Raw genomic sequence first — 27,540 nt, forward strand, 5'->3', positions numbered from 1 at the left:
AAGCTGGACAGATACTACAGGGTTCCTGAAACTCATAAACATTTCTTTAAGGCCCATGCTGTTCATCTAGAAACAATTTCCCAGGGGTCAAAAGGGGTGACTACATCCACGGCCAAGAATCCCTTGCCCTCAGAGACAGGGAAGCTAGGTCCCTGGAGAGGTGGGGCAAAAGTTTATACCTCAACCACTCTGGCTATGAGAGCCCTCAGTTGTCTTTTTTCATATGTTTCAGTATCAGGATTTCTTGATGGATGAGTTGCAGAAAAAGTTAGCCTCTCGAGCCTTTAGATAGAAAGGCCTTGCAGGATGTGGTTCACAACACACAGCAGGTTAGCAACCATTTTCTTCAGTGTGGATATGATGCATTGGAAGCTTCATGTAGGGCAGCTATGACAGGGGCCGTCATACGTAGACATGCATGGTTAAAAGAACAGCCATTACCAGATCATGTTAAAGCAAAGCTTCTAGATGCACCTCTGGAAAAGCACAAGCTATTTGGTACTAATGCTCAGGATGTGTTGAAGTCAATTGAGGAAAAGGCTAAATCAGTGCAAACAGTCAAGGATTTCCTCCAGGTTCAGCAGGAATTGGCCTTCTTAAGAATTGGTCCTTTCCGGACACTGACAAATTTCAAAGGGGAAAAAACAGGCGTGCCCGAGGAAGAGGGCAATACAGAGGCTCCTACAGGGGACTCCAATGGCAACCGACTAATTTGAGAGGTGGCGCGGGGACTTCCCCTGCCCCACAGGGACAATCACAATGACTTGCCTTTGACACTGCTGACCAAGGCTCAAAGAGAAGCACCCTTAGGCGGAAAATTATCCTTATTTTCAAAAAACTGGCACATTTTAACAAAGGACAAATGGATTCTGGACATAATGGACCAAGGCTACAGGTTCCACTTCCATACGTTACCAACAAGACAAGGCATGCCAAACCTGCCACAAAATCAAAGGGCAGAGGCATTCGAACAAATTTCAAAGCTGAAACAAATCAAAGAAATAGAAAAGGTTCCTCCTCGGGAACAAGGCCAGGGATTTTACTCGAGACTGTTCCTTGTTCCAAGAAAAAAGCAATGGAGACCTATACTGGACTTGTCCGCTCTAAACACCTTTCTCATTGTACCAAAATTCAAAATGCTGACGCTACAGCAACTCCTTCCCATGCTGGGCAAGGTGTCTTGGCTGGTTACTCTGGACCTCAAGGAGGCATACCTGCATGTCCCAATCAGACAGTTGCAGAAGATACCTCATTTCTTGCAGGGTCAGAGCATTATCAATTCTCAGCATTGCCCTTTGGCTTATCTACTGCGCCCAGAGTATTCATGAAATGCCTGGCATCAGTAATTGCACATTGCAGGCTCCAGGGGATACAAATATACCCTTACCTGGACGACTGCCTTATTCAAGCGGTCAGCAAACAAGCCTTGACAAAAAACTTGAATTATGTCATTCACTTACTACAGGCTTTGGGATACACAGTCAACTTACAAAAATCAAGACTAGTGCCATCCCAACAAATAACCTTTCTAGGAGCCAAACTAGAGACAATCTCAAATGGCTTGCCTCACAGAGAAGCAAGAACTACCACATTACTTCAAAAGCCTAGCAAAGCTCACCCAGATGACTGCAAGGAAAATCCTGCAGGCCCTGGGTTTCATGGCATCTTGCATTCTACTGATTCCACTGGCAAGACTACACATGAGAACTACAATGGTACCTAAAAAGTTTATGGTCTCAACACAGCCACAACTTAGAAGCAATTATCCCACTCATCCCATGTCTACAAAGGGAATTTTTGTGGTGGGCCCAAGCAAGCCAGTTAAACAAAGGTATGCCTTTCAACAAGCCTCAAACAAGCCAAACCGTTACTCAGACCATGGATGGGGGGCACACATGGAGGGCAGATGTATTCAAGGGCAATGGACTCCCCAGGAAGTACATCTGCACATCAATCAAAAGAAGATGTTGGCAGTAATGCATGCAATCGAGGCCTTTGGAGAATATCTTCAGCAAGGTCATCTACTAAGGACAGACAACACCACTGTTATGTGGTACATAAACAAGCAGGGAGGTACTCATTCTTACCCCCTTTGCAAACTAACAATGATTCTTTGGGAAAAAATCCCTGAAACTGAACATGCAGCTACAATCCCAGTTTGTTCCGGGCAGGGACAATGTTCTAGCGGACAGTTTAAGCAGAAACATCCTGGATCCACAGGAATGGATGTTGCATCCAGACATTTTTGCACAAATAACTTCTGCATGGGGGAGGCCGGACGTAGACCCCTCTGCCTCCCACCTCAATTATAGTCTGAAAAAGTTCTGCACGAGGTCACATCCACAAGCCTGGAAAATAGATGCTCTCTCCTTCAGCTGGAACTCTCTAACAATCTATGCATTCCCACCTCTACCATTGATGACCAAGGTGTTGTTGAAGATCAAAGCAGAGCAACCGAAAGGCATATTAATAGCTCCAGTTTGGCCAAGACAGCACTGGTATCCACTCCTAAGGAGCATAACTTGCACCAAACCGTGGACCCTGCCTCCATGGTCTCCACTAGACTCAGCACAATTCCAGGACGGTTCATCCAAACCTGCAGACTCTGCGGCTGACAGCTTGGAGGGTCCCATGATTTCTCCACATCTTTCTCTAAGGAGGTTCAACATATATTAGAAGCACGCAGACCTTCCACCAGAAAAGCTTATTCAGCCAAATGGAAGAGATTCAGCATCTGGAATGCCAACAAGGGACAGGATGCATCAGTAATGAACATTCCACAGATATTGGAATACTTGGCAGACATGCTGCATAATGGACTTTCCTATTCTTCCATAAAAATACACGTTTCAGCAAGATACAACACTGATTCTCCTGTGTTCTCATCCTTTGCTAAGACAATTTCTAAGAGAGGTAAAGAATATCAAGCCTCCCAGAAGACCACCAGTGCCTGCATGGGACCTCAATTTTGTGTTGGAAAAATTAACCCTTCCTCCCTTTGAGCCGGCAGCATCTGCAGAATTGCAATTTCTTTCCTGGAAAACAGTTTTCCTGTTGGCAATAACCTCAGCAAGGAGAGTTTCGGAGATACAGGCACTCATGGCAGTACCTCCATTCCTCATTTTTCATCAGGACAGGGTTTCTTTAAGAACCAATCCTTTTATGCCAAAAGTGATATCCAGGGTGTCTCTAAATCAAGCAATTCACCTGCCTACTTTCTTCCCCAATTCTCAAAATAAAGGGGAAAAGCTGCTGTACACTTTGGACATTCAGACAACTGAGCTACTACTTGGGACAGAACAAAGGCCAGCAGAAAGTCTGGCCAACTATTTGTAGCTTACGCTCCTGGAGTAAAAGGAAAAGCTATTTCCAAGCATCCAATTTCAAAATGGATTGGACATTGCATCAGATTTTGTTATTCCTACCATGGAAAGGGTGTGCCAGCCAATGTCCCCTTCCTAAGAGGGGTGGCTACAAAGGACATTCTAGAAGCTGCTACATGGAGCTCCGTGCATACATTTTCCAAGCACTATAACCTCCCTTTATATTCCAGATCCCGAGCAGGCTTTGCTTCGGCAGTCCTGCAGGGCATTTTAGCTACACCATCCTTATCTTAGAGCCTACCACCCCCAGCTTGGCTATGGTATTCAACCCATATGTAAGGACTGCAGTTGCATTCTTGAAGGACATAGTACAGTTTTGTACCTACCATAAATGTAGATGTCCGACAGATATGCAACTGCAATCAGGTTTTCCCTCCCTCCTTCCCCTCTGTGCATTGGGTCCACTTTCCTTTTTTTATACTTAGCTGGGGATATCTTATGGTGCATCTGTTTATTGCTATTGTGTATGTCTGGAATTTTTTATCCAGTTCTAATTTTAGCCTTCCTTGGAGGGCACCTGGCATCTGGGGCAAAAAACAGAGGAAGATGGCGTCTGCTGATACTTTTATACCCCAGCCACTCTGATGTTGGGGAGGAGGTGACATCAGCCGACGTCTGACCCAGACTTTGGAATCCGGCTGACTGAGGGCTGCCTGAGGCAGGACAACCCATATGTAAGGACTGCAGTTGCATATCTATCGGACATCTACATTTATGGTGGGTACAAAACTGTACTTTCCTTTTGGACCAAAGGTAAAAGATGCACTCACCAGGTGCAAGCAGGAAGGGAAAACTCTCTGCTGTGGGAGTGTTTCTGTCCCTTCTAAACCATACACCAAGGGTCAGAGAGGCGGCAAAATTTTCAAGATATTCCAGACATTTTTCTCAGATTCTGTCCCTTCTAAACCATACACCAAGGGTCAGAGAGGCGGCAAAATTTTCAAGATATTCCAGACATTTTTTCTCAGATGCACGGGGCGATTCTTCCTTCAGAGGCAGAGGAGGAGGAGCAAATGGTAGAAGTCACCCTAGAGGCAGGGGGTGTGCAAAACCAGGATGGACGTGATTCTTTTCTGTCGTCCCGGTCAGTGCTCCTGAAATGGGGCCAGACTGCTTCTCTGGAACCAGTCAGGGGTCTCTTATCCTTGTGTCCAGAAGCCTGCCTCGTCACCAAGACAAGTGGGTACAAAGAATAATCACCAGAGAATACTCCATACCCTTTTCTCCCACCTCATACCACCAAGAAGATCCCAGATGTTCCACCCAATCACAGGGATCAAGCAACCATAGAAATCCAAGTTGCTTACAAAGGGAGTCTTCCAAACTATCCCTGCAGACCAGATAGATGCAGACGTTACTCCAGATTCCTTTTAGTGCCAGAATGAACAGGGGACTGGAGGCCTATTCTGGACCTCAGCAAATTATACAAATAAGTCCAAATTCCGAATGGTAACTCTGCAGTCAATACTCCTTCCTTTGGGGAAAGACCATTGGATGTACTTCATAGACCTCAAAGATGCATACAACCACATCAGAATGGACAGAGCATAGGAGTCGTTTACGCTTCTGACTGGGATCTGGTCATTACCAGTTTTGTGATCTGCCTTTTGGTCTCACCACAGGCCCAGTGTTCACCAAATGCATGGCGGTAGTGACAGCTCATTCAGAGTGTTTCCTTACCTCGGCAGGCATCTACTTCTACAAGCCAGGGATTCAACCATTCAGCTCTACACCCAACTAGGTATCCCAATAAATTAGGAAAAGTTTTCCTTGTCACCCTCTCTGACTTTTTTATAGGCACAGAAATGGTTGCCATGTTGACTGTCTTCCTGCAGACAATTCAAAATATCAGACTACAACTATACACCCTACTTCCTCAACAGTCAGACAAGACTGTGCTGAAACCTTTAGCGACCATGGCTTCTATTATAACCCTAGTTCCACTAGCCAGACTACATATGCAAATCTCTCAATGGCTACTCCCCCCCCCCCCCCCCCTTCTCTGGTCTCTTCAGCAACTGCCTCTCATTATATTCTGATAATGAAATTTTGCAAAAAGGATCTTTGCTGGTGGATTCAGACCAACTAACAGGAGCACTCTTCCTTGCCAACCTGTTGCTACTCTGACCACGGGTGCCTCCCAGATAAGGTGGGGTGGCCATTGGGTAGGACTGTCCAAGGCACATGGCAAGATCACGAGACTCGCCTGCATATCAGTGTCCTAGCGATGAGAGCAGTGCTACTAGCATTGCAAGCACTTCACAACTTCCTATAGGTACGATGGCAATCCAATCGGACAATGTCAGTGGTATAGTATTTAAACAAGCAAGGAAACCTTTTGTCGAGGGGCTCTTGTGTTTGGCAGTGGGTGATATCTTCCTAGCACATTCTAGTATCAACACTTGTATCCTGGGGACAACCAATGTAATAGCCTACAAGCTCAGCAGGGCAGTCTTGATGCCTCAAGTGGTCTCTGAATCAGTCTCACAGCAGATTTTCCTCAAATGGGGTCAGCCTTGCTGCGATCTGTTTCAGTCCAGCCAACACCAAATGCAGCAGCTACTCCTCCCTTATCCCCCCTCTGGGAGAGACTCACTTGTTCACAATTGGCCTCGAACTTTATGCATTCACCCCTTCCTGCTCATAGTGAGTGATTCAGAAAGCAAAAGTCCTTGGGAAGCAGAAAGATTCTTTAACTTCTTACTGGCCTTGTCAGATTTTGTTCCCCTTTCTCTGACGTAATCTTAGTTCTCCATGGACTCTGTACCCAGTTCCAGATCTCTTGACACATGTCAGGCACTCTCCACCCCTGCCTCCACACCCTCAACTTTACAGTGTGGCTGATCCACTTCCATTGTGGCTGATCCACTTCCATCCCTAATTAGGCTTCACAATTTTTCATCTGTGGCTATCCACATTCTCACGTCTTCCCACAAACCTTCCATGAGGAAATTATATGCTAGCAAATGGAAAAGATTGTTTGGACAAAATGTAGGTCCTTGTACAGCGTCCATTCCCTTGGTGTTAGAATTTCTTACTGAGCTTTTTGACCAGGGATCAGCCGCTGCTACAATCCAAGTTTAACTGGCAGCAATATCAAATTTTCATTTGGGACGTGAGCCTAATCTTATGACTCGCCGATTTGTGTATGCCTTTCCTTAAAGGCACTACCTTGCTAAGACCTCCCCTTCATGAACCTATGTCTCCTTGGGATCTAAATTTCGTCCTCTCCAGACTGACTTCCTTGCCTTTTGAACCCACGCATTCTTGAGCTGAAGTTTTTGTCTTGGAAGACCATCTTTCTAGTAGCCAATTACATCTGCTAGAAGTGTCTTAAGTACTGTCAAACCTCCTTACTTGATTTTTTCAGTTTCCCTTTGTACAAACCAGTCTTTCATCCCAGAGGTTTGCTCGGTCTAATTTTGAATCAAACTATCTAGCTGCCAGTATTTTTTCCTAATCAGTGTACAATATAAATTTCATTGACTTGTTGTTCATAGACAGTTAAGGTTCTATCTTGATAGAACCAAGGAACTTAGAAAAATTGTTTGTATCCTTTTGAGACTAGAATGGGTATGCCAGTCTCTCTAAGAACTCTATTAAATTGTATTTCAAACTGTATCTAGTTTATTCAATGGCAAACTACTACTGTTTAAAATGGAGGCACATTCAACCAGATCCTTATCCACATCTGCTGCTTTTCAAGCCTGAGTTCAGTTGACTATATTTGTGCAGCAGCAACTTGGGCTGCTACTAGTACCTTTATTACTCATTACAAATTGGGTTAACCTACTGCAGTGGTGGTATTGCAGTAGCATTGTCGCCTCACAGCAAGGCGCTGCCCTGTTCGATTCTCAGCTAAAGCGTCGTCTTCTGTGTAGAGACGTGTGAATGGGCATACTTTCGTTAAAAGTTGTACGTCAGGTCTGGCAACTCTGTACGTAAATCTGACAACTCTGTACGTAAATCTGCTGCCAATCATTAGCGGGCCAGAGTTCTGCTCTGGCGACCCCAACCGAAAAAGCCAAAAGATAAAACAAAATGAGTTTAACCTCAAGCTCCTTTGGTTCCATGGCTCTTGGGAGTATATTCCCGTGAGCCACCCAAGAAAAAGGTGCTAGGGACGCTGTCCCATATGTAAGAATGAAGGCAAAATAGGACTACAGAGCATAAAGAAGTTATGTACTCACCATAATGTTCCATGTTTGTAGTCCATCTCTCCCTTCAGTCTTACAATCCCCACCCACCACCCCCCTGTCAATGTATCCTTGGAGGATCTGGAGACAGGATGGTATTGCTTTGTTGTGGGGTGGAGACCTTTCGTCTTGTTCCTTGTTGGGTGGGTGGGGACCTTTCTATCGCTGTTAGTCGGCAGCAAACAAGATCTGGGGATTCTTACTAGTGCAATATGGGATACCTACCTAGCCACGAGCCAACAGACTGAGCTTTGTAATAGGCGAAGTCTGAGCAAAGGATCAGCTCCAAACCCATATGAATGAAGGGTGAGAGACTACAAACATGGAACGTTGTGGTGAGTGCATAACTTTTTTACTCCCAGAAGGCTATATCCTGTTGTGCACTTTATAGTGCATTGGTACTGAACCCCCCCCCCAAATATGGCTGCATGGATTTTGGATTTTCTTGGGCTGCTGCCAAGTTGCATTTTGTTCCTACATGTGCTGCATATAGAATATCTTTGGTCAGGACTGAATTTGTGTATTTGTATTTTTTTTTCTTGTAGGTTGCTAATGCTCAAAAGATGAATGCTAAGGGTGTATTAATATACCCAGATCCTGAGGAGTACAGTGACCTGCAAGAAGATACAGTCCAGTTCGGCCATGTAAGTATTGAATAGTCACATGTTTTTTTTTTTCTGCCCCCTTGGTTTAATTTCCCAAAGTTTTTTGGGTTTCTAATGCCATGGCAAGAATGGACCCCAAGTAAAGTATGATTAGAGTTTATAAAATTAGTATTGTTTCATTCAGACTTTATTTTTCGTGGGTGCTCCAAAGAGCTTTTTGGCTATGCTCCCAGAACTAACTACTCCTGCAATCCATATGGAGTTCATGTATTGGTAGCAAATCTAAATGTGACCCATTGCTCCTACACTCATTTGTACTTTCTGGTTGTACTTTTTCCACATTGCTGCTGTTACTGCTTGCAAATCCTGGTGTTTTTGACTCGTACGAAAGACACTAATCACTGGAAGTACATTTATATTGCATGAATTTGTGTTAAAACACTAATCAAGACAATTATCAAACTTCTAATATTTTGGATTTTATTGACTTTCTGAAATCTATCTATTAAATCAAGCAACTCTTCCCTTAAATCATTTTCCTATAAACTGAGGGCACATTCTTTATTTCCTTCGGGCATTCTACAGAAAGTTCCAGAAAATCTTTCTGTGATGTGTTCTCTTCAGTTGTATCCTGAGTCTTTCACTCCATAACAATGACTAAAAAGTTGCCACTGTTTCCTGCTTCTTCCATTGCTGTGCAACTCCAGCTCCGCTTTTGTACTAGTTTCCTGCTGAAGGCTCGAGTATTTTCGTGTGGCAAGTGATCAGATGCTCCCCCCTTTAATTTGGGGACTCTGTCATGACTGTTGGGTTCTCCCCTGCCGGCAGGCAGTCCTCTGTCTGCCAGAATCCCAAAGTCTGGGTCCAGCGTCTGCTGTTCAGCCATGCTCCCTGACGTCAGAGTGCCAGGAGTACAAAGCTGACAGCAGACACCATGTTCTCCAGTCTTTCTTGCTGTGTGGTGATAGCAGTTAGCATTTGCCGGTTGGCTGACTCCTTGCTAAATGTACTTCAGTCCGAAGGCTGACTTCTCCTACTCAAAGCTAAGTACCCCGTTGGGGAAACTATTTTCTTGCTCCAGTCCGATGTCAGAAAAAGTTAATTGTATTTCATGTGGGAAGCAAATACCTCGTAAGGATTTTCATTCTTACTGTATTCCCTGCTTAGGCCCTGACCACGACATAGCTAGTTGTCTGGTTTGTGCTAGATTCAATCAACGTACGATTAAACGAAGGTACGATTTTGCATTTCATTACTTCGGTAGGCACTTTAATTACAAAATGTCTGATTCGGTTCCGGCTACCGGAGTTCACGAACGACAAGGATATCGAGGTCCAAATCGGATGATATTGTACAAGCAGAGCCAGCTTCAGGTTCGGCCGTCAGTGAGGCACTTTTGCAGCCACTGTCGGCCATTTCGGAACAGATGGCCGAAATGGACTCCCACAAGGAGCCAACTAGGCCTTTGAATATTTGTTGCAGGACCTTCGGACAATGCTCCTTCGGATGGGTCCGGAGCCGCTGTGCAGGTACCAGCTTCCGAAGGGGTTTTTAGGCCTACTCTGCTCCTAATAAAGACAAAGGCAAAGACACCTTCCAAATCCAGCTCAGGCCTCTTCTGATCCGGCACCCAAGTCTTAAACAGTTAAGATGGCGGAGGACTTACTATGATTAGGGGTTCACATTCCCCTCCAGACAAAAGTCCAAGGCAGGAAGTGTGTTATGACTCCTCTGATCAGGCTTCTGTTCAGTTTCTTCTTCTGACCAGGAATATTCTTTCCCTCATGAGGATTCTGATACTGAGTAATCCATTCCTTCAGCTTCTCCCCCTGAGGACTTTTCTTTTGGGGGAAACTTTACATGAAATGAGGGAACATTTTCACTGGAAGGACAGGAGTACTCAATCTAAGAAAAGGCTTGGATTTTCTAATTCCCCAACATAGACCCCTGGCTATCCCTCCTATTTTGGATATTGTGGATGATGCCTTTTCGGAGGCTAACTTAACTCCGGACTATTTTCCTCCAGCTCCTGCTAAGCCAAACAGATTTCCCACCAGTTTTTGTACAAACATCCTACTGCTGATCCTGAAATCTATTTCTCAGGGTCCTAAGGGGGTTAAGGCCGCTACTGCTAAAAACCCCATTCCCACTGAGAAGGATTCCAGATCTTTAGAAAGATTGGGGCAAAAAAGTGTGCACTTCTGCTACTTTATCTATTAGGGCTTTAAACTGTCAATTTCATATGCTGAAATACCAGCAATTTCTTTCTTTTTGAAGCAAAAGCTAACTTCCATTTCTGCTTGTGCAGATAAGGAATTACATGACTTAATGCATGCCACTGAACAAGTTGGGAAGCATGGTTTACACTGGATTTGATGCCTTGGAGGCTTCTTGTAGGGCTGCTGCCTCTGGTACAGTCATTAGAAGGCATGCTTGGTTAAAGGAACAAAACATGCCAGATCAAGTAAAAGCTAAGTTATTGGATGCTCCTGTTGAGCATGTTTTGTTTGGACCTAAGGCTGAAGAGGTGATAAAGAAGATGGACAAGGCAAAATCCATGCAAACTGTTAAAGATTTCTTAAAAGTATAGCCACCCAGATTTGGTATGAATTGGCCTACAAAAAATTGGTCCTTTCCCAATTCAGACAGGCCTCAGAGGGGTAGATGCAGACGCTCCCAAGGAAGGCCTCAAACGTAAGCCTCTTATAGACCAAGACAGTGGACTGCTTCCACCCCTAGGGGAGGAGAGGACAGGTTGCAAGCTCATAGAAAACGGGCTCAATGACTCCCTCTGTTGGGCTGCAGGAACTTCTTGCCTAGAAGCCCCACTCAGAGGAAAACTTTCTTTCACCTAAATGGGACTCTTAACCCAAGACAAGTGGGTTCTGGATGTGGTTTCAAGAAGTTACAAATTCCATTTTCATACCCGACCAAGTGGATGGCCGGATCTTCCAAAACACCAATGGTTAGTGGCCTTAAACCAGGTGGAGGCGCTCTTGGCTATAAAAGCCATAGAACTGGTTCCACTTTCAGAGATGGGACAAGGTTTTTACTCAAGGCTCTTTCTAGTCCCCAGAAAGCAACTCATGGAGACCCATTCTGGATCTGTCCGTCTTTAACACTTTTCTCGAGATACCAAAATTCAAGATGCTTACTGTACAGCAACTACTAGTGCTGATCAAAAATGCATGGATGGTAACTTTGGATTTAAAGGAGGCATGTTTACACATTCCCATCAGGCAGGAATGCAGAAAATACCTCAGGTTCAGGGCCGGATCGAGGCACTACCAATTCTCTGCGCTGCCCTTTGGATCGTCTACTGCGCCAAGGGTCTTCACCAAATGCTTGGCTCCAGTAGTAGCTTATGGCAGACTCAAGGGAATTCAAATTTACCCTTATCTGGATGATTGTCTAATTCAGGCACAGCAAGGATATCTTACTCCAGCATCTAGAATTTGTTCAGAACCTTAAGTTCCTGGGATTCTCTGTAAACAGTCAAATTTGACACCCTCACAACAGAACTTTTCTGGGTGCTCTTCTAAACACCACATTCCAGATGGCATTTCTGACATCCGAAAAACAATTACAGCTGGCTTCAACTTTCAAAACCTTGGCAACTTTTCCTTTGCTTTCTGCAAGGAAATTCCTGCAGGCTTTGGGTTACATAGCCTCCTGCATCCTTCTCGTACCATATGCAAGACTACATATGAGGAAAATTCAGTGGTACCTAAAAAGTGTATGATCTCAGCATTGCCACAGTTTAGACATACAGATCACCATCCTGCCTTGTCTCCAAAAGGAATTCCTTTGGTGGTCCAAGGCATGTACTCTAAACATAGGAAAACCCTTCAGTCTGCCTCCAGCCACTAACCACGGAAGCTTCAGATTATGCATGGGGAGCCCATTTTCAGGGCAGCTGTCTGCAGGGCCTTTGGACAAAGGATCAGAAGCTCCTGCATATCAATTTAAAGGAAATGTTAGCCGTACAGAACGCTCTATTGGCCTTCAGGAATCTTCTACAACCAGAACAGCTACTAATATGGACAGACAACACCACAGTTATGTGGTACATAAACAAGCAAGGGGGATCTCATTCCTATCCCCTTTGCAGACTAGCCATGAATCTATGGAACACAGCTCTAGCTTGCAAACTGGACCTTCAAGCTCAGTTTCTACCAGGGAAGCAAAACTTCCTGGCAGACGGTCTGATCAGAAAACTGTCTGATCCACACGAATGGATGCTGGACACCGAAATCTTCAGGATGATTACAGCAGTCTGGGGATGTCCTCGCAGACCTCTTTGCATCCCATCTCAATCCACTACAGATTTTTTGCACCAGGACTTTCCACAAACTAGCTTGGAAAGTGGATGCACTATCGTTCACTTGGAGAAACCTCTCTGGGTATGCCTTCCCGCCTCTACCTCTTCTTCCACGGGTGTTATTAAAGATCAAACAGGTCTTCCACGGGTGTTATTAAAGATCAAACAGGACAAGCCCAAGATTATTTTGCTGGCCCCAAATTGGCCACGACAATTTTGGTACACAACTGAAAAACCTTTGTCTGGAGCCCCCTTGGGTATTACCACAGACTCCGAACCTTCTGTCCCAGCACCAGAGAGGTTCTGCACTCCCATGTCAAAACTCAGCCTGGCGGCCTGGTTAATCCAGGGACCTTGATTCATTCTCTCCTACCCAAGCAGGTTATGGATGTCATTTTAGAAGCCAGATGTCCTAGCACTAGAAAATCTTATGCAGGAAAATGGAAAAGATTTTGCACCTGGTTCAGGATTCAGATCCTCTTATTCCTAACATTCCTCTGATTTTACTCTTACATAAGGGTCTCTTTCTCTTCCATAAAGATCCATGCTTCTGCTATTTCTGCTCATTATAATACAGACCCTCCTATCTTTTCCCATCAGCTCATGAGACAGTTTCTCAGAGGAGCTAAGAACTTAAGGCCCCCTAGATCTCCTCCCATTCCTGCTTGGGATCTCAACTAGGTTTTGGAAAAACTCTACCTCCTTTTGAGCCTGCTGCCACTTCTGACAAAGTTTTAATATTGGAAGACAGCCATTCTGTTGGCTCTGACCTCTGCCAGGAGAGGAGTTGCAAGCTCTCATGGCTGTGGAACCTTACATTATTTTTCATCAAGACAGGGTGTCTAAGGACTAATCCTCCTTTCATGCCTAAGGTGGTTTCCAAAGTGGCTTTAAATCAAACTATTCACTTGCCAACTTTTTTCCCCAGTCCTCAAAATAATGGGGAAAGGATCTTGCATTCCTTGGAAGTACACAGAACTACGTTTTTACCTGGACAGAACCAAGGACATCGGAGCAATTGTTTCTTGTGCTTAAAGTTCCCAAGGTAAAGTGATTTCAGAATGGACCATTTCTAAATTTATTGCTTATGGAATCAGATTTTGTTTGCATCATGGAAAGCAAATCCCAGGGAGTGTAAGGGCTCGCTCTACCAGAGCTGCTGCCACTTCAGCTGCCTTCCTCAGAGGAGTTCCTACCAAAGACATTTTGGAAGCTGCAACGAGTTCAGTGCGTACTTTTTCCAATCACTACAATCTACCTCTTTACCCCAAGTCTAGGGCAGGCTTTGCTTCTGATGTCTTGAAGGGCCTTTTAGCCACCCCCTCTTCTTTATGACCGCCTCCCTTTTATTCTGCTTTGGGATTCAACCCTACAGTCATGACTGCAACAGTGAAACACTAACATAGTGCAGTTGTGTACATTTACCATAAATGTAGATGTTAATGTGTCTTCACTGTTGCAGTCTGGGTTTCCCTCCCTGTCCCCTCTTTTTCTTTTGTGGTGTTCACTTCACCCTTTTGAGGTGTATTTGCAAAGGGTATGGGATCTTACTCATTGTGGAGCACCTGACATCTGGGGCAAGAAAAACTGGAGAACATGGCGTCAGCTGTCAGCTTTGTACTCTTGGCGCTCTGACGTCCGGGAGCATGACTGAACAGCCGACGCCAGACCCAGACTTTGGGATTCTGGCCGACAGGACTGCCTGCCGGCAGGGGAGAACCCAACAGTCATGACTGCAACAGTGAAGACACTCATCTACATTTATGGTGTGTACACAACTGCACTTTCCTTCATGCTGTGACATTACCAGAGTTGGATTTTCTGCATTAAATTCTTCACTTTGCAGGTAATTTGACTTCAGATTTTTCTTTAATTTCTCCATTACTAATACTCTCTTTTTCTACTTTCCCTTTGCTTTATCTGGATGCCTTTTGTATTTATGTTGAAATATCTACTTTCTCCCTTTGCTTTATCTGGATGCCTTTTGTATTTATGTTGAAATATCTTTGGTGCTGCTTTTTTGTATTAGTTTTGCTTTGTCCTTTGCATAAATATTGCACCGTAATCTTTTTCTGATGTCTCCCACTCCACCTGTTTCTCCTTACTTTGGAGATGGACTTTGTTCCATTATGTTGACACAACCTCAGACTTTTTACGCTAAATCCTTCACTTCACAGGTATTCCAAAACGTTGTCTTTGTTTTAACTTCTGTTCTACATGCCCCCTTTTTTTTGAAATTTCCCATACCTGTACTTTAAATTTCTCGAGCTGTTTTATATTGCTTAGTTGGTTTTCTGTTTTGCTTAAATTGCACCACATCAGACCTTTCTTTCCTGTGTCCATATTTTTTATACCTTTCAAAAATCTGTAGGGGTTTTTTTGTTTAATTTTGCACATCAGTCACTTTTTTCCAAACTGCCCAAGGTATCTAGGTCTATATGTTTTTCATGGATCTTGTGTTAAACACAAAGTTGCTTTTGACAGATTTTCTTGTGCAAGTATTTTTCTTTCTTAAATTTTCTCCAGCTTTGAATATCTTCTATCTGAAAATTCTATGCTTTTGCATTAAAGCAATCATAAAACCGCACCAGAAATGGCAAAATCAGCCACACTGTTCATTCACCTTGCTTTAATACCAAAAGCATCTGGTACCTCTGCCATTTGCCTTATGATTTGCACAAGATAAGCTATCGTTTTTTGTTTTTTTGGCCTGTCTGCTTGTTTTTTGTGGACTAGTACATTATACAAAAGCCCCCCCCTCCCCAGAATGTTGCTGATATCTGTGTAGACTCTGGAGGACCATTATTAGTTGAGTAGTTGGTTTTAATTTTTTTATGACTTTACATTTGAATTTTTATGCTTGTGGGGTAACGCACAACCTGTTAAGTCATGAGTTTCAGTCTTTAGCATAAATAGTAAGGCAACTTTAAGGAGTTAATCTGTTACAAAGGATGCGAAGGATGCAAAATTTGCAGGCAGTATGGGAATTAGTTAATGCTACTATATTACTTGAATTGGGTAGGGGGCTTAGTTTTAACCTGTCCAGAAAGTACTAGTGTATCTGGATTATTGTGGATTTCTGTCCCATCTGTTGGAACAAATAACATTGCCAGCTACAGCAGAAGGTTGTGTCTGTTAGTTTTACATTGCTTTGCTGAAGCAGAAAGAATGGATTTGACTGTTCTATATAGCACCATATGATACTTGGATCAAGAATTTTGAGCCATTTGTGGAACTACTAGGAGGTTGGGGGTTGTCAATGATCCTCATCTTTCAGGGAAATGTTTGGCTAGACTCAAAATGGCCCTCAGGCAGCTATCCTAGTACTTCCAAATCTAAAAATGTAGGAAGCCAGTAATGGCCATATTTTTTGTCAACGTTGACTGCTTTCAAAACCCATGTAAAATATTTCAAAACTTTGACTCCATGTGTAGGGTCAAAGCTCTGTTCTCTTCCCAAACCAGGGTGTCCTCCATTGGATGCAGTGCAGCACAAGGGAAGCGGCATTCTTGAGTGCATTCTGTCTCATTTAGCAGAGTTGGTGGTAGATTAAGTACATGTAGAATATTCCATGGTGCTCAAACTGTGCAAGTTTCACCAATAACCATTCCATTCTTTCTTCTACATTCCCTTTACTTTTACTTCCCCCTGTATATAGTCATCCTTTCTGATTTTGTGTTAAACTACATTTCTCGTTTCATGCTCTTATTAAAACAGCACTGGTTCACTCTATTACAAAACCCATTTATTGTATATAAAAAAAAAAAAAGTTATTTCCATATCATATTATGCAGATTTCATACATGGCAGTAATGCACTCCTAGCCTGCTACTATATCAAGTCCTTTCCATAAGTGTCCAGGTTGTTAAATACAAAAAAAAAACTAACTAGTGCTTGCTGCTTTAAATGTAGTTAGGTAGTGTGTCTTTTACGTCTAATTTACTCGAGAGCCAATTAGTATACTTATTCTATATAAGGAAAACCAGCATGTGTAATGGAATGAGTACAATGGAAATGTACCAAGGGCATCCATGTGAAAAATATGAAGGGCTAAAATATCTGAAATTTTCTTCTCTAAGAGGGAATCTTGCTCGGGTATCTAGGGCATTTGGAGACTACTACCTCTAGGAATGTTTGGTTATTTTTATTTTACATTTGTTGACCAAGGAGTGTCTGAGCTAAAGCCATTTTTCAACAGAGGCCTGGGAAGAAAAGCTCCAAATACAATTTTACGATTCCAAGGTAATTTCTAAAGACCTGCAGTAATACAGAATATTTAAGTCAAAAGGAAACTGTACTGTTGCAATGAAAGATGCATATGCATAGGAAGTTTGAAAAGCAGTTTCTTTAGATGTGCAGTACATGGACTGTACCAGTTTTTTTAAAAGGTCTTCACAGATAAAGGAGTGGGAAAGTAAGAGGTGGCTGGAAGAAAAAGGACTGAGTAGTCTATAACTGATAGAGGACGAATGAGAGGAGAAAGGAGAGGAGAAAGTTTTGTTAAATGGTTATGTTCAGGGAGGGTGAAGTGGCAGGTCCAGTGCCCTTTAAAGTACTTTTGTGGCATATTTTGAATGGTTTTGGATGTGTAAGGGCTTTGATTTCATGTGGGAGTTCCATGTTTATAGAGGAGTGATAGTTGTACATGTTGCACCCAGATTTAGACTTGGGTTTATTTTTATAATAGATCTTGGGTCGAGCTCCGGGTATGCCTTGTAGGTGAATAGTGGGGGATGAGAGAACATAGAGCTGGACATTAGGCAGGCTGACAACAGAATGGAGTGCATGATTTGGAGCTGAGAAGCAGGCGAGGTAGTTCAAGCCAATTTCAGTATTTTGGGGAAACTGGTGGGATTTATAGATGTGTTGAGCTGTGAATCTAGCTATCTTGTGATAGGTCGATTCAAGCTTAGTAAGTAAAGAGGACTTAGTTTCAGTAACTGGGAGCAATGTTAAGCGAGGTAGGTAAGCATGTGTGGGAATGATCCTAGCTTCAGCGGTGAGAAGTTTTTCTGTACAGAAGTCCTAGTTTCTGATGGGTTTTTCTGAGAGAATTATTTGTGAAGGTTGAATTTTAGCTGATATAGTAACGCCGAGGAGTTTTGTGCTGGATTAGACTTCATTAGGGGTTTAGGGACATTATGGCAAAAAAGATTTGATGTGTAACTTTTTGGAACAAGTTTTTTGTTTTCTTCAGGGTTGAGGATGAGCTAATTATTGGCTAGCCATGTCTCTACTGACAGGATTGACTGGGTAGCTGATAAGAGTTCAGAGGGAAAGTTGGCAGTGGTGATGACTAGAGCAATCAGCATATTGGACTATGGAAGACAGAGTAAGTTGGTGAAGATATTAAAAAGTAGTGGTCCAAGAATGGATCTTGGGGATATCCATTCATACTGGAAGGGGTGGATAGTGCAAGAGTGCTTGCTGGAGAACCATGCAGCTATATCCGGGGAGAAGTTGAGGTCCGTTTGTTCATTAGCAGAGAAACTGTCAAGTCTTGGAGGTCAAGGAATAGACAGTTTATGGTCATCTCTGGCTAAAAGTGTTGGATAATAGAGCAGTGTTGATGGATAATAAGAGCCGTGGTGGTACTATGTTTAGTTCTGAAACCATGCTGTGTAGGAGTGAAGTTTTTCGTGTGAGAATGCTTAACTTTTTTATGTATACATTTCTACAAGACTTCAGAGAGTGGAGAGGATAGCAATAGGTCTGAAATGGATTTCAACAGTTACTTCTATGAATAAGTAGAATGTAGAATTGTTTCCAGATTGATGGAACTTTAGGTTCAGAGATGGAGCAATTATGATAGATGCAGGCAGAGCGAGAAAATGTGCTGCTATCTGGAGAAAATATAAAGGGATGTCAGCAGATACGGAGCATAGTTTTGAGTTTTGATGTAGGTATGGGAACAGGTTTAAGGGAGGGTATGGGAATTGGTTTAAGGGAGAGAGTTGAGATGGTAGTAAAACTATTCAGGGCAGTTACGAGCATTGGTGTTAGAGGGTTTGGGGTTTAATTTGGGTATGATTTTACAAAATCAGTCATTACTGGGCATGGATTGGGTGAAGTAGGGTTGCCAGGGTGTAGTAGTACGTTCCAGAATTTTTTAGGATCAGACTTTGAGTGGGAGGGGGTTGTAGTAACCTTTTTTTGTCTTTGATTTCTTTATACCTTTGCAAGTTGGCAGGGAGTTTTTACCCAGTTTTTCCAAGCCCCGTCTCTGGTTTTCATAAGGGATTGAGTAGTTTCAGATAACCAGGGGGATATTAGCCTTTATCCATACTTTCCGGAGTGGGGCTAGTGAGTTTAAGGTGTTAAAATGTGAGTTGAGCTTGGACTGCTTTGTCAAGTGGGAGCTGGGCAAGTAAGTTCCAGTTTACTCAGACGAGGGTTTTAAATGTTTCCAGGTTGAAGTTGGAAAGTTTACGACAAATGGTGAATCTGTGGTGTAGAGACATGGTAAGTATACCTGAGCACTTATTGGCAAGTGGTCACTCTGAGTTGGAAAGTTTCTGGTGTGGTATTTTGAGGGGATTTGAAACAAGTATCCAATCTGTTAGGGTGCTAGGAGAGCGAGTTATTTGTATGGGTTGGTTGAGAGATTAGTTGTGTAAATCCATATAGAATCATATGATGTGGAGAGTTAGGTTGTCTAATTGATCCTATGTAGAGGATTCTCTAGGAATGAAGTGCACCAATTGGTTCTGAGAGCAGCTGATGCAGAGTAGACTACCAAATTACAAGCACTATCTGAGAGATTTTTAATAGCCTGGACACTTGTAGGAACAATTGTTTTGGTGTATTGGCAGGCTAGAGGGGCATTAATGCCTGTGCCTTAAAATATTTGTATAGATGTATCTGCATTACAGACTAATATCTCGGATGAAAAAAGATTGGAAAGTTATCAACTTAAAGTATGGGTCTAGGACAGAACATTGTGGGACACTGACTGTAACCTAGAACTTCTCCTGTCCAGTTTGTAACAAACATGCTTGTTCAGCCTTTTGTTTTGAGCTTACCTGTCTTTGTTGCATTTTGTCCTGTTTGTAAGCCAGTGCAGCTATCCTTATCAAAAGTATATTGATACTTAGTTCTAATTCATTGTGAATTTGATAGGGCCATACACAACACAAGTTAAATCTTTATAGGAGTGTGGTGATTTACATTCCAAAACAGGAAAATGTGAACCTGTTGCGTGCTAGTGCATGCAACCTGATTTCAACACTTTCAAAGGTGTGTAACGGTCATTTTTCCCCTATACCCAAATGTAAAATTGCTTTGAGGAAGTTCCTTCTTTCAAAGGTCCCTGGATATCTTTCCTGTTCACGCAAGTCAACCGATGTCACTCTGAAGGAACTTGACTGTTGTAACTGATCATATAGTAAACTTTCTGTTGCGTGGTGTCTGATCTGGTCATGATTATCATAACCAGTTGTGTTTTCAACATGGATGCCAAGATTTGCTTTCAAGATGAATTTCGTGGCATCCCATATCGGATACCTAATGTGGTTACGATTGGAGACTGTTCATAACCCTCTGCTATTGAACATTACATCTGCTATAGAACATTGCGTGATTAAATATGCTACATATGTGTGATGTACGGCTTCAAATCCCAACCTTTTCACTGATAAATTTTCCAGCATAACGTATATCTTTCCACAACGTGGAAGTAAACCTGTCTGTACGAGTCTGCGTTTGTTCTACTCCTCTTTCCCTTAGATTGGAGACATTTTATCTAAGAATCTGCTCATATTTAAATGACCTAGCAAATAACAGATATAATGGTTTTATTTCATTCAGAAGTCTTTGGGTCATTATTACTATTTGTCTCCTTGTATTTTGGGTTAAGTTTGCATAGTTCTCAGATGTAATCTAATTGGATTTCAGCATCTGAGGTTACATGGATGTTAGGACAATTAGTCACCCCATTTGTTCCAAACTGACACAAGATTTTTTTTAAATGTAGTCAGTGTCTGAGAATAAATCTTAGAATATGCACAGTTGTTAGTTTGTGTTTTTACTCCTACCACACCTTGAGCAGCTGTAACAGGTTATGCTCTGTTAAATTTTCCTTCAATTTGTTTATTTCAAACAGCATGAGACAAAATTGTTTAGTTTTCCATTTCTTGTATTTTGTCTGAACTTTATAGAGTTTTGTTCATAGCCTAGTACCCACCTATCTGCCCAAAGGCATAAGCCTAGCCAGAATGTTGGCTTTTGCTGCCCCCTTTGATTTAGTTCCCTGTGCCTCTGTCCAGCAGAGCCACTGAAGTGATCCCTGAGGTAAACTGTTTCCCATCCACTCGTCAAGGTTTCTATAGAAGTGTTAGTGAGGAGCTCTGCCTAATGTAGATTTGGATCTTGTTCCAAAGCATGGGAAGTCTCCAGGACAGGAATCTATCCCTCCACCATGCCCTATTTATTGTTGTGGTGAGGTTTAGATCCCTAGACCGTGTGGCTCGAGGGGGATAAGGTTTTCTTTAGGTGTCAATCAATTTTGGGTTGGACATGGCCTTGTATGTCAGGCAGAGATCACCTCTGAGTAGGCTGTATGCAACTGAGTACAATTGGGAATTTCTTCAGTCAAGCTGCATAGGGCATCTGAGGCCATTGATCCTCTTGGTGAGGTACTTCTGTGGTCTTGAAAGACACCTGCAACAGCTGGAAAGGTACATTGCAAATGGGGTGTTTTACTCAAGGTTGCTCCGAGTAGAGGGGCACAATGACCTCGATGATGCAAACCCTTTTGTGATTAGGTGGGCCACGTAGAAGGATTTTACAACTTTGGCAATGTGGTTATCAAAGGTGAGATTATCTACTTGAGTCCCCAGGTCCCTTATTACGTCTTCCGTATTTAGGGGACTACCACCTGTGTGGTAGTTTGTGGGTACTTTGTTTTTTCCAAAGGGGATGACTATGCACTTTTTGGTGTTTAGCTTGAGGCCATGATTTTGACACCAGGTATCCATCTCTTTGAGACCCTTTTGGAGGATGTCAGCTGGAGAGTCAGTTATAGCCCCTAGTTTGCAGTAGTCTGCGAACTTTGTCAAACCATAGTCCTGTGCTTGCCTGTACCTCCTGAAGTATATGCCGAACAGGAGGGGTCCTAGGACTGAGCCCTGGGGAATGCCATTTGTAACCGGTTTAGTCAGACCTAGCTTCTATAACTCGCCATGTGGGTTCTGTCCGTGCGCCAGTTGGCAACTCCTCTTGTGATGTAGGGGTTTATGTTCAGGCTGGTGAGCTTGTCTATAATACCAGAATGGGGAATAGTGTCGAAGGCCTTGGCGAGGTCTAGGTAGGCTGTGTACCAACTTTCCCTCTTATAGCCATGGTAACTCTTCAAAAGTCTACCAGGTTTAGGAGGCATGATCTGCCCTTAAAGCCAAACTGGGTAGGGTCCGGTGTTTGGAGGTTCCCAATGCCTTTGTTAAAGAGTTCTATGATGCACTCCATAGCCTTGCAGACCAAGCTAGTCAGGCTAATAGGGCAATAGTTCCCGGGGTCTGTTGTGGCTCCACCTTTGTGGAGCAAAATAAGTTACTGTGCGCCACTCTATGGGGTATGTAGCCTGTGGAGAGGCTGAATTTGAACAGTGTTTTGGTGAGGGGTTAGTTCGTCTTTGAGCTCGTGTAGGACGCAGCCTGTGACACCGTCCGGTCCCATTGATGCTGTGCTTTTGGCTTTGGAGAGGGCTGTTTTAACCAGTGTGATTTCAGGGACTCTGCATTCTTCTGGCATGGTTATGGATCCTTTTGGGGGTGAGGGTGAAGTTTGTGCTGAACCTGTCTGCCAGGATGTTGGCTAGGTCAGTCGGTTCAGTGTATTTTGTGCCATTCTGCACTAACTGAGCAGATCTGAGCATTGCCACTTAGAATGTTGACATAGCTAAAAAATGCCTTGTGGTCATCTTGAGTCCTTGGCAATTTTTTTCTTTCAAAGCTCGCCTTAGAATTTGAGGGATCATAGTTTCTTGCTGATGCTAATCAGGGATATCTTCCCTTGAGATTTTTTTTTTTCTGTACTAGTTTCTTCCTGTTGTATAGCTTATGGCAGGAGTCCATCAGACTGGATTCCTTTTCTTGGAGTGAGTCTTGGTTTTGCTTGGCATGGCACAATCCATGCATTCTTGTAGCTGACAATAGAATGCATTAGTAAAGGATTTTGCCACTTGGACAGTGTTATCCTTAGCATGATGGCTTTGAAACTTTCCACCTCAGTCTTAAGTAATGTGAAAGTTTGCTTTTGAAAAGTTTTTCACCGCTTTCTTGTCTGGGGGTGGGGGCGGAATATGGATATAAAGTGATTTTGTTTATGGTCCGATCTAACCAGCAAGTGGTTGACCTCTGGTGTGGAACAGTCTCCCATGTTGGTGATGACCAGGTCCAATGTGTTGTCACCTCTGGTGGGAGTGTTGACCAGTTGAACCAGGGCGTTTGTTTATAAATTCTAGGAAAAGTTGTGCAAGGGAGTTGGACTTGAGTAGTTCTCCCAGTTAATGTTTGGGTATTTGAAATCACCCAATAATTAGGGTGTTAGGTAGGACCTTTGTTTCCCAGTGTTTCCAGAAACGTGGAATGAGGGTCCTGGGACATAGTGGGTGATCTGTAGCAAGCTACAATTTGAATTGCAGTTTTGCCCATTGTTGCATGTGGATGATCTCTGAAGCATCGTGCTGTGCTACTAACCCGGAGGTGTGGGTATCCCTGATGAATATGGATATGTCCCCCGCCTTTTGTATTTCAGTTTGGGTTCTGTGGCTGAAATGTGTGGTATATAAGTTGTAGCCTGGTAGTGCTGGGGTGCTCTCTGGAGCCATAAACCAGGTTTCTGTTACTGCACGTATATCTATTTTCTCCCTACTGAGTGCCTCAAGTGCGTGCATTTTGAGATTTAGACCTTTGGCATTGAGTAGCATTACCCTCAGTTTTTTGCTACTTGTGCTATTTACGGCGGTGTGTTTGTCTTTTGAGCCTTGCCTAAAAAGCGCTATGGGGGTGACAAGAGCCTTAGCAAGTATTTGAAAGCTTAAGGGTGACTAGTGCAAACAGTCTCTAGCAAAGCAGGGTGGCTTGTCGGGCATGTCATCCCAGGCAGACACTGGATCCCCTTTGAATGACACCAGCAACTTAGCCATTTGTTGAAATCAAGACTTTTTTTCTTTATACTGTGGTATCCTTCTTGGTGAGGGCAGGATGCTACTCGGGGTCAGGGTCATACCAGCCTCTTCCATGTCCCATGTAGTCCAGGGAGGTACGGCTCAGGTCATTCACACAAACATGAACAATGACCGCCATAATTGTACTTGTTCTGGAATGACCTGAGTGCTTGTGTTGTGGTAGATCCTGGCACCAGACAGGCAAACTAACAGTAACCTCCTCATTCAGCCTAGTGAGTGGGACGTCAGTGTGCCTGGCTATAGTCTCCTATTATACTAGTATGTTGGGCATGTTTTGCCTTAAGGGCTGTGATTGCATGGCACACTGGTTTTGTGAAGTATGTGTTTCATGGTTTGTGTTGGGGTGAAGGTTGCTTGGATGTTTGCTTTGGAGGTCTCTTGGTTTTGCAAGTTTTTATTTAGAGCCTCAGAGTAGGTTTCCGTGTGTTTATTTTTTGCCGGTGCTGGTTTAATGGGTCTATGCAAGACTGGTGGTGTGATGAAAGTATTTCCCTTCTCTTCTTGACTGCCTGATCCAGTCTTGGGTTGAGAGCTTGGCCTCTAGTTTGGCTGTATAACTGCATCTCTCGCGTGTATTGGTGTTTGGCGGTAGGAGGTGGGGGTTGTCTGTATACATGAGGCAGTTGTAACATTGCTTCAAAAATGCCCAGATTCACCAGTTGGACTGGAGTGTACTTGAAACTGCCCTTTGACTTGCCTGGATAGGTACAATGAACTGTTTTACTGGATGGTTGGTAAGCTCTAATAGAGAGCCTTGTCCTGCTGTATAGTACAGGAGGGTGTAGTGCTAGGGTTTAAGTGCTTGTTATAAGTTTTGAGCAAGTGCCGGGCTGATGAAATGGTTTGAGTGCTTAAGTTGAAAGTTTGTCTAGTTCCAAGGGAAAAATTGAAGAGGAGACTTTTTGTAGCCGGGAATAGTTGTACCCTAGCTAACCAGCACTGCCTGGTGCACAAAACCAGGTAAATATGGTACTTGTAGCAGGGAAATGAGACATTAGCCCAGAATGGCCAATAAACTACTAATTTCTGGGCTGAAACCACTCCTCCAGGGATAGAGGCTGTTCAAAGCTCCCCTCTCACAGGTGAACAGAAAAACTTCCTTCTGTCTGAGTAAGGTATGGGCAAACACAAATTTGTAACTGTCCTGAATTCAGCACTAACTTAAATTGGAGTGCCCGCTTAGAAAGGCGGGAAAACGTGTGTCTTGTGCACGTGTGAAATTAAAGATTTGTATTTTATTTTTTTAGAAAATAAGCAAGATATCCTCAAACAGTTAATACTTGTTGTACATCGCAGATCAGATTTTTAGTCAATGCCCCAGCATTAAAGTAGGAAGAAACAAATACAGTAAAAGCAGATGAATAAAGTGCAATTTCTTTTATATATTTATATATGTGTATGTATATATGCATATATGTATATATATATATATATATATATATGTATATATGTGTGTGTATGTGTATATATATGTATATAAATATATATAAATATATATGTGTATGTGTATGTATGTATATGTATGTATATATATGTATGTATATATGTGTGTGTGTATATATGTATGTATATATATATGTATGTATATATATATATATATATATATATATATATATATATATATATATATATATATATATATATATATATATATATATATATATGTAATGTATGTGTGTTCCAGCAGTCTTCAAATCGGACAAGTTCTAACTGCGCACTCCTGCCTACTAGGGTGCAGGGGAACCTTCTCCAAAAAGATGGCCTGGATCAGTGCTCAAGTTATACAAACAAAGCTAGATTCAGCAGCCCTGAATCTGGTCTATGCTACAGCAACAAGGCGCACCAATTTCAGAAAGAAGCGGTCACAATAAGCCTGTGACCAGAAATTCCCAGCTCAGAAGGGCAGAATCCCGCTTCTAGCAAGAGTGCGGACCACAAACCTTAATGTAGAATAACTGGCTTGAAGCCCAAGTGTTAAGCCAGAACTAATGCACTTTTAGAATAGCAGACTCTGGGCCTTCAATCAGCAATTCCCAGCTTAGAAGGATGCAAGCTACCTGTCCTGCCACAACAGTGCAGACACAAAACCACCTTAATGTGAAACAGCCTGTATGAAGCCCAAGTGCTTAAACCAAAATACAACAGTTACAATTTAATCGGGCTACAGCCAAGCAGTAATAAATGCAGCAGAATAAATAAAATTGAGTACTTTTAACAAAAGCAAAATAAAGTAGTAGGAAACTATTAAAGTGGAAAAAAATGATGTTCTTCGTCTCCCATTGCTGCAGTCCTTACATATGGGTATTCCGCTGTCCACAATCGGCCCGAATACCAAAGGGCTAGAACCGGTGTCTTGTCATCGGCGCCCGAGACTGACGTCAGTACGTGCCAGTACAAATGCGCATGACCAACGCCATAACCTCAGTCTTTCTTGCCGCGTGGTCCTAAGCAGAAGCAGCATTTGCAAGTGCCGTTCGGCGTTCTGGAATTGTCTGTTTTCGAGTTTCAGACCGGAGACCAAGTTGGGCTAAGTACCCGTAGACACTTTTGTCTTTTCTTGCCTCAGTATTGACGGATGTCAGAAAAGTTAATAACTGTATTTCTTGTGGGAAACAGATTCCTCATAGGGATTACCATTCACTCTGCATTCCTTGTTTGGGGCCTGAGCACGACGTTGTTGGGTGTCGCTTTTGTGCTACTTTTAACAAGCGTACTATTAAACGTCGGTTGGACTGTGCTAGGCTGGTGTTTGGTAAACGTTGTAATTACAACATGCCGTCGGATTCTCCGACTACTGGTTCTTCTAAGAAACGCAAAGAAAAGTCTTTGCGGTACAAACAGGATGAGTTGTCCACTCCGGACGCCGGTTCTGTAGAACCACTGACTACTTCAGCGGCTCCTTCTGAAAGTTTACCTGAGTCTCAAGGGGAGCCTTTGTTACTACAGGAAGTGGCTTCTCCTGTGTTAGGCCAGGCTGAGGGTGCTTCTCTGTCAGTGGTTCCCTCCCCTCATAGGGTAGTTAGGCCGCCTCCTCAAAGCAAAGCCCATTCTAAGTCTAAGTCTGCCCCTGCTGGTGCTAGTCCCCAGGGTCCAGCTCCTAGGAAGCACATGTTAAAATGGCTGAAGATTTGATTAATTAGGGGTTCTATGCCCCCCCCCCGCGAAGAGGCCCAGGGTAGAGAGAGTTGGAGGGTTTGGTTCAGTCTTCCAATGAGTCAGATTCCTCTGTAGAAGAACTTCAGGATTTCCCTCCCTATTCTGATTCGGAGGCTGAGGACACTACTCCCTCTGCGTCCCCTCCAGAAGATTTTTCTTTCTCTGAGACTTTGCATTCCATGAGGGAACATTTTCAAATGGGAGGGCCAGGATTATTCTGATTCTCGTAAAAGGCTAAGAGAATTCTTGTTTTTGCCTCAGCATAGGCCCTTGGCTATTCCCCCTGTACTGGATGTTGTTCAGGATGTATTTTCTGAGGCTGCCCTTAACCCAGATTCTCTGCCTCCTGCCCCGGTTAAACCAGATAGATACTACAGGGTTCCGGAAGCTCACAAGTACTTATGAGTCCTAGGGCTGATCCAGAAACTATTACTCAAGGCCCCAAAGGTGTTAGGGCTTCTGTGGTTAGGAATCCAGTTCCTCTGGACAAGGATGCTAGGGCCCTGGATAGGTGGGGTAAAAAACTGTATACCTCTTCTACTTTGGCTATGAGAGCTTTAAATTGTCAGTTTCATATGCTCAGGTATCAAAATTATTTGCTGGGCCAATTGAAATGTAAAGTAGATGCTTTACCTGAAGGTATTGAATGTAAGGAGCTTCAAGATTTAGTGCATGCTTCAGACCAAGTTGGTAA

At 43.1% G+C, this 27,540-nt stretch overlaps 1 protein-coding gene across 1 annotated transcript in view; it reads left to right on the plus strand.

Annotated features, from left to right (window-relative positions):
* The window catches only part of TFRC (transferrin receptor), a 661,121-nt gene that overhangs the window by 78,785 nt on the left and 554,796 nt on the right, over positions 1-27,540 (plus strand). Inside the window, exon 8 of the mRNA XM_044070291.1 lies at positions 8,125-8,223. Within this exon, the coding sequence (XP_043926226.1) occupies positions 8,125-8,223 (99 nt within the window). The remainder of the gene's footprint in view (positions 1-8,124; positions 8,224-27,540) is intronic.

The sequence above is a fragment of the Protopterus annectens genome, chromosome 4.part1 (assembly GCF_019279795.1).
Source record: "Protopterus annectens isolate FY-2018-M chromosome 4.part1, PAN1.0, whole genome shotgun sequence".
NCBI classification, from domain to species: domain Eukaryota; kingdom Metazoa; phylum Chordata; order Ceratodontiformes; family Protopteridae; genus Protopterus; species Protopterus annectens.